At 41.8% G+C, this 8,419-nt stretch overlaps 1 protein-coding gene across 1 annotated transcript; it reads right to left on the minus strand.

Annotated features, from left to right (window-relative positions):
• Positions 1 to 1,830: 1,830 nt before the first annotated feature.
• Positions 1,831 to 6,662, minus strand: znf319a (zinc finger protein 319a). The gene is made up of 2 exons (XM_084020776.1): positions 6,329 to 6,662; positions 1,831 to 5,428 (listed from the first exon to the last, which is right to left on the minus strand). The coding sequence occupies exon 2, from the start codon at positions 5,281 to 5,283 to the stop codon at positions 3,505 to 3,507; it is 1,779 nt and encodes a 592-aa protein (XP_083876902.1). The 5' UTR covers positions 5,284 to 5,428; positions 6,329 to 6,662; the 3' UTR covers positions 1,831 to 3,504.
• Between the last annotated feature and the right edge of the window lie 1,757 nt (positions 6,663 to 8,419).

Raw genomic sequence — 8,419 nt, forward strand, 5'->3', positions numbered from 1 at the left:
TTATATTTATTACAGACACCCCCAAAAACAGTTTGGATACCGTCACGACACGGTTTCTCCGGGGCCTTTTTTCTCTCCCAACGGTCACATAGCTACAATTTGACGTTAGTTAGCATTAGCCTAGCCGGTTACCAAGCAAGTTGCCTCACCATTTTAAACCCAATCTGCGGGGAAGTAGCATCGTTTACGGTCATTTCCCCAATCTAACGCTAACTAGCTAGTTTACGGTGACCTAGCTAGTTAGCAAAAACATTACAACAACAAAAAAAAATCACAGATTTTAAACTTTCAACGCAGCAATACAGGCTCACGTAGATCGTTAGCGTGTGTATACGTGATAAAATAAACAGTTAAAACACCACAAACATCGCCATTTGTTGAAAATGTGAAATCAATAACGGAGGCTAAAGTTAGCCGGCTAACCTCGTCGTAGAAATATCCGAGCTCAGAGAAAGTCCGCCCGACATGAACGTTAGCTTCGTTAGCCGCTTCGTTAGCACCTCGTTAGCGGTGCGTCGCTCTCCGCGCGGCCGACGTCACGGCTCCCGGTTTGGAGTTATTGATTATGTGCGTGTATATATATTTATATATCAGCAGTATCGGCGATATATTAATTTCATCGGATGGGTGGTGGAGGTACATCTAGCGGCGGTTCGTTAGCAGAACCAGGATGCTCTTCCCTTTTGCGGTAAACATGACCCGGATGTGAATCAGGCGACCTGAAAATAATAGAAAATAAAATAATAAATATAAATACAAATAAAAGTATCACACAAATTGGATGTTTTATTATGAAATTCGCCTTTTGATAATCCCTTCACTTAATTTGAATTTAATCTGCGAAAGTACTGCTAAATCGTGTACAATAATAATAAAAAATAAAATGTTAAAATAATAGTGTTGAATGTCCTTTAATTCATATTGAAGACATTCATATTTATTTCTAATTTTGATTTATTTCATTACATTTTTTTGGTGACCTGAAAATAATAATGGCATAACTTAAACATAAACAAATCAGCTAAAATATTGGTATAAATGTCTTTAGATACTCTAGTAATGTCTTTTTTTTTTTAAAGATGCTTGAAAAGCAAATATAAGTTCATGATTTCAATATTGATTTGGGATTTTTGTAAAGATAATTTTTATAGAAAATGTCCCCCAGTTTTGTAACAAGAAAGCACACGAATGGTGTATTATTAAAATCACCTGTATGGATTCCACGAACCTTAACAAATCAATTTTAACTTGTTCCTTTTTTATGTCATTAAACATTATTGAAAAGCGTGTTGGAGCCTCTAATGTTTAGTTGTATTGGTCAGACTGCTGCATAAAACAAAACGGCTTGTTTTCAGATGGATGAGCTGTGATGAATTAATGATTTGAGTTTTATTATTTATCAAACCATTTAGATTAATTGTGGAAATATTATTTTGTGGGGATCACAGCTGCCCTTCCATTTAATTGATTTGAAACACCCATCCTAAACTACTGATAAAATATTGAAAAATGCAACAATAACTCAGCTATTAATGATAAACAGGTTATAGTGTCGGACACATGAACTTAAGGCGAAGTACACTGCCTGCTGCAATTACTTACCGTTTCCAGCATTCACCAGGACCTTCTCATAACATTTGAGTTACTTTTTTCATCAAACAAGGTAGTGCAACTATTTTAATAATCATTTTCATACAAAACTTCAACCACTTACAAGTTCTTATTTGCTGCTTTTGTCTGATTTATGATTGTAAACCTAATATTTTGGGGTTTTGAAACCATTGGTTGGACATAATATGCCCTTTTATGGACAGAAAAATAGTATTGTATTGTATATTGCGTATGATTGAAAGCGATTTATAATTAATGAAAATAATCCTTAGTCACAGATCTAATTTGATTCAGGCAAAATCAGCGCGACTGTGACAAAAACAGTGTAGACTTGTTTTCATAAGGGTGGTTTATTTTAATTGTCTGTATACAGTATGAACAGGAGTCTATATTGATATCCATATGTGTAAATCCAACACTTCATTACACTCGTTCACCTCCAACAGGAGGTTTTTCAAGCAGACTCACCAGGACTTCAACCATGGCGCAACCACACACTCCCCCATCCCACCCCACTAGTTCCTTTCGCCCATCGCGTTTTAAAACTCCAAAAACCTTCTTTTTAAATATACTGCAAATACTGTGAATAGAGAAATCCACACAGTAAACTAAAGTACACACGTTTTTTTGTTTTTTTACTTTAAGCCCGACATAAACCGACACTTAAAAATCGCAACTTTGAGGCTACTTGGATAAAAACTGCTGAACGTCCGGTTCGGGGGGGCCGGGACGAGGTTAGGAGGATGTTTACAAGGCCAATTCTTCAAAAACAGAAAACATAATATTACTTTTGTTAGATCTATCGCACGGTAACTAATGCAGCTAGTTTGTGGCAATAAAATGCTTTGAAGTCTTGTCGGGTTAAACCTTGTAATGACCCATATGGTTCTGAAACTAAAAGTACTCGCAAAATACTGCAAGTTCATTCATAGTGAATACAAAAGCAGGTAACATAAGCACTATACAGTTTTCAATGTTTACATAAGCAATATACACACAATCTATAATATAACAGAGTAGACTATGCCATAAATCAGTAGTCATAAATATTACATTGTGCATGTTCTATTGCACATGTCAAGTGTTTGTATGACACGATAGGTTGTTAGTTACCTAGATGTCATTTGTTTTAATACAAAGATGCAACAACACAGATTTCATAGGACACGGGCTATACATTGTCACAAATCCACTTTTTTTCTTCTTCTTCTTCTTAGGATGTTTCCCTAAATAAAACAAACCTATAATACAACAGTGATATTAAAGTGTGATAAATATTCATGCACAAACAGATGATACTACCTAAGATCTAGTATGTGAAAAGATACTGCTGCACAAGCCAGCCGTTGTATACAGATGGGAGGTTTTTTTTTTCCTGGCTTAACTGGACATATTAACAAAAACACAAAATGAAGTGATCGGTAAAAAAAGGCACATGGATTTGAGAGGAGCTTACACATCAGCACGTACATCTGACAACCGTCTGGAAGTTCTTCCCGCCTTTCTCGACAACATAATCGACAGTTACAAAACAGACGATCACATGCAACCACAGAATAGGGTCCCACACTCTGCACTAAACAAAACTGTGATCTTTTCCACATTTTACAACCTTTTTTTTCTTCCTTCCCATCCTGTTCAAGTTTCTTTTCCATGTGTTCCAAAGTAAGACGAGGGATCCTAATCGCCTCTGCTGATTTAGGGTGTTTTTGCCATTTATACAACTAAAACGCGTGAAGATGAATTCAGTCTCGATACTAAAAAAACTAATTAAAACATATATACTTAATGGGGTGCATGTTATGAACAACAAATGGGAGAGTGGAGGCTGGCACACGTCGCTCTGAGGGTTGAATGTCACGTTTGCTGCCCGGGAATAAAGAGCAGTTCAGTTCATGGGATGCATTGAGCTTCGGGGAAACTCTCCCCCTCGGCGGTGTGCTGGACTGTGTGCTCCTGCAGAGCTGTGAGGTCAACAAAGCGCTCTCCGCACCACACGCACTTAAACTGCGTCTCGCGCGAGTGCACGCTCTGATGCTTGGCCAGGTGCTCGCGTTGCTTGAAGCTCTTGTCGCAGCTGGCGCACTTGAAAGGCTTCTCCCCGGTGTGAACTCGGCGATGGCGCTGCAGCTCGGACGAGTACCTGAAGCGCTTTTCACAGTCGGGACATTTCAGCGGCTTCTCGCGGGTCGGGTCGCAGCGGTGCTGCACGAAATCGGAGGACGACACGAAGCGCTTGTCGCACAGGGAGCATTTCAGCGGCTTCTCCGTGCAGTGAGAGTTCTGGTGGCGCTGCAACGTCGAATTCTTTTTGTAACCTTTGCCGCACACGTCGCACTTGTAGGGCTTCTCCACCTCGCCGCCGCACTTGTGCCGCAGCAGTTCTCCCGATTGGCTGAACGACTTCTGGCAGGACGCGCACTTAAATAGACTTTCCATACCGTGAACCTGCTGGTGGTAGAGCAGGTGGGATGGTTGAAGGAACCCCTTATCACAGAGGTTACACTTGAAAGGGCGATCAGCTGGGTTTTTGTGAGTGCGACGGTGGCGCACGAGAGCGTACTGCTGCTTGAAGCTCATCTGGCACTCCTCGCACTGGAAAGGTCGCTCCTCCGAGTGGGTGCGTTCGTGCTGCCGCAGGTCAGACGGGCGCTTGAAGCTCTTGCCGCAAGAGCCGCAGCGGAAAGGTCTCTCCCCTTCTGGCTGGCACTGATGGTGCAGGAGCTCCGACGACTCCTTAAAGTGCATCTCACACAAATTGCACTTGAACAGGTGCTCGCCTGAATGAGCGTACATGTGCCGCACGAGGTGAGAGCGGTGCTTGAAGCTTTTCTCGCAAACGGCGCATTTGTACGGCCGCTCGGAGCTGTGCGTGCGCTGGTGGTGCGCCAGGTGTGAAGACTGGCTGAAGCTTTTATCGCAAGTGTCACATTTGTATGGCTTTTCACCTGTGTGTACTCTCTCGTGGCGGGTCAGCTCTGACAAATGCCGAAAGGACTTATGGCACACGGAGCACTTGTATGGCCGGTCTGGTGCGTTGGCCTCAAACGCAGGCGGAGACGAGGCACTAATTGCCGCACCGCCACTGGACGTCTCACCAGTGGAGGGCTGCTGGGGGTTGGCGGCCGACGAGGTCGGGGTGACGTTCCCAGAACCCGGCCGGTACGTTTTCTCACAGATGGAGCACTTCATCGGGTTGTTCCCGTTGCCGTGCGAGTTGTGATGCTGGGCCAAAGAGGTGAGCAGAGAGAAGCCCATCTTGCACACGCCGCACACAAATGGCTTCTGCTCCACCTGCACACACTGGTGCTCCAGCAGGTCCGTCGCCTGGCTGAAGATCTTCATACACTGGGTGCACTGGAAGGACCGGTCTTGGTTCACCATGCACTGGTGCTCGTGAGGGTTGGCCAGGTGAGATATGTCATGACCACAGGCGCCGCACTTGTGCCCTCTCTCGCCCCCTACCTGTAAGGAGGGCTGCTGGGCTTGAACAGAGTGCTGCTGGCCGTGCTGTGGCTGCTGCAGGGAGGCATCCGGCTGCAGGACGACGCCGTACACCGTGCAGCCCAGAGGGTTGTCACTTCCCTGGGCTAGCGTGTGCACTACAGAGGGTGGAGCCACTGCATGTTGCTGCTGCTGCTGCCACGCCTCCGTCATCCTTCCACTTCGCATGTAGGGGATACAGCTCTCAGCAGAAGAGTGGGAGGGGGGGTTTCAGTGCCAAACTGAAGAAGAGGGAGGATGTGGTTTAAAAAATGGTAGTAGAGCTGGGTGCTTATATGGGTTTACACACTTCCTTTTTGACAGGTGAGAGAACCTAAAGGGGGAGAAAACACAACAAATAACTAAGTTAAATTCATAAAATATTGCAATTAAGTAAGTGCAAGGCTGATGTACAACACAGATGCATTATAAATAACCACAAACATTGGACTTTTCCATTTCAGAGTGAGTCTGGTTTGGGGTGAGAGTAAAACTGAAACAAGCCACCTTTGCTAGCTCGAGAGGGCCTTAAAAAACTTGCTATTCAGGAAACAAACCTTCACACTACTGTGTACACGTTAGTATCTGTCACATAGACAAACCCCCACACACTGTTTCTACTCACACGGAAACCCGCAACCCCCCGCCCCCCAAAAAAGAAAAATAACGCCAAAGCAAGAACTGGGCTCGGTCTATTTCCTGAAATGCTACTCGGGCTACCTAATAGTCCCCCCTCCCCTCACTTGAATGTGTTTTAAACGCGAGCCATGTGATGCAACTTGCATGTGTTGTGTTGGTAGTGTTGCACTGGACGTACATGTCATTCCCTACATGGTTTATTTAATGGCACTGCTTCTGTTGGGCTGTAACAGACAGTTAGCTTGTCAGCGGCAATGCTAACAGCTAGCGTCGCGGCTAACGTTCCTAAACAACTGGACTTCCTTCGAGATTATCAATCGCTTTACGTCGTAAAAACGCGTGAATACCCTTGTTTGTCTGGCTACACACAACCTCTTGATAACTAAACTACAAGCAGGCAAAAGCAGTCGCAGACAGCAGCTTTCCTGCGCTACGGGGTTTTTTTATACGAGGCTTTCGCTGCGAAACGGACCCCAAATCCAGACAAGGCCTCCCCGAAGCTGCGGGGTAAAAGAAAAATCACCTCCTCCGGTGGAGCCCCACACAACTGCATTAAAAAAACGTTTTCAATTAAAAAAAAAATATGATGACTTACCGGAGCCGCTTATGTGTGTTTTTCACCGCCGTCTTAAGCCCGAGGTCGACAGGCTTCGGGTGTATTTAGGACGCGGAGGACCGGCGGTGGAGGGGATGCGGTTGAAGCCGGACGCCATCCTCCTGCAGACGGACGGACACCGGAAACCGCCACGCAGTGAGCCTGTCGCCGCGGAGCTGCCGCCGCTACAGCCGCTCCATTGCCCGGTGGAGGTACGAACCAGCAGCCTCCCTCTAACCCACACAAAACAACCGGCCCGAGGCGGCGGTAAAACGGCTCCCTGGGGTTAGTTTGAAGAGCATTCACACAAACACTGTACGAGCCGAAATCATATTAGCACAATGTGTGTCTACAGTGTGACACTAGGGGGCGCTGTTTCTCCCCTTCAAAACAATGTAAACACCGAAGAGTGTCACATGAGATGTAATTTTCATCCATTTACAGATTAAAAAAACACCCAAAATACAATTAAAAATGAGTTTACCAAACTATTACTATATAATTACACCTTAAATCTCAAATTTATAAAAAATACAACAGCTTTTACACCTTTCACACTTTGAAATAAAAGATGACAGCTTAATCTTACACATGAAAGCATCATTGATAATCTAATATATTTATATCATTATTTCACTACACTATTTTACGGTTATTATTATAATTATTAATTTTACGGCATCATATGGCAATAGAATATAATTTTTTTCTGTGCAGCATATAAAAAACTAAAATAATAAGTCCCACTTACATATTAATGCCTCTGTTGTAATTACTAAATATTATAATACAACAGAATATCACCCCTAGATAGGTATTTTTTACTTTTCATATTTAAAGAACCTTTAGCTGATAATACTTAGAGGAGAATATTTACTATTTGTTATCATAAATTCAATAGTCACAACACGAATGTAATATATAATGTGTGTGTGTGTGTATATATATATATATATATATATATATATATGTTGCCTTCACTAACCTTTTTCGGTGTTTATTATATTTCAGTGCGGACGCTGTGAAATCTATACAGCTGTTGTACCAAACCTTCCCACAATGCTTTGCTGCAGCGTTGATCATACAGTGATACATAAAGATGTAAAAACACTATTATTAATAATAATGATAATATTATACTTACCCAGTGTTTACTGCTGTATGACCTGTTGACCTTTCAATCATAACAGAAACTACATGGAAAGTTTTTTTCTTTATTATACATTCTGTTTCTGTTAAATATGTTTCTGTTTGACATTTTGGGAAATATACGCTTATTTGCATTCTTGCAGAGTCAGATGTAAACCGGTTGATCATCTGTGAAACATCGACGGACGAAACAGTTGAAATGTTGAATCTCAACTAACAAGCTGCTGAAATGTTACAAATACTCTATGAAGTATTTCTACTTCACTACATTTATCTGACAGTTTTTGTTACAAGTTGTTTTGCTATTTTTTCCCCCCAAACTAAACAATCAATCAATTATAAAATAAATATGTGGATTATTGAATAATAAATCTAATCATTAGTTAATTCAAAATGAGCTCCAGCTCATAAACGTTAATGCATGAGTAATAATAATATCATATATAAGAAGTCACTTTATCTACACATCTCTGATTATATTTACAGAATTCTAGTTAACTTTTAACGGAATATTTGTTACAGTGTGGTACTTTAACTACAGTTAAGGAACAGAAAACTGATGCCACTTTATTAAATATGAAGCTACAGCCAGCATACAGTTAGCTTAGCTTAGCATAAAGACTGGGAACAGGGGGAAACAGCTAGCCTGACTGTGTAGAAACCCAATAAGGGTATTATTATCCCAAAATGTTCAGAAATGTAGTTTGTGTGGATAAAATCCTCTCACACGGCGAATGTAATGTAATATTTTGATCATGACATATATTGTGATACAGTGAATAATCTGTAAAAACTGCTTCTAGATAAAAACAACCAGATTGGAATGTCTGTTTTTGGTTTATCCAGAAAATTACATTAACAGTACTTTGTCACATTTAATCAAAAATCATAATAAAAAAGAAAGACAGATAACCATAAATCCTTCTTGGTTATTCATGTGTT

Source organism: Eutrigla gurnardus (genome assembly GCF_963514095.1).
Source record: "Eutrigla gurnardus genome assembly, chromosome: 1".
NCBI lineage: Eukaryota > Metazoa > Chordata > Actinopteri > Perciformes > Triglidae > Eutrigla > Eutrigla gurnardus.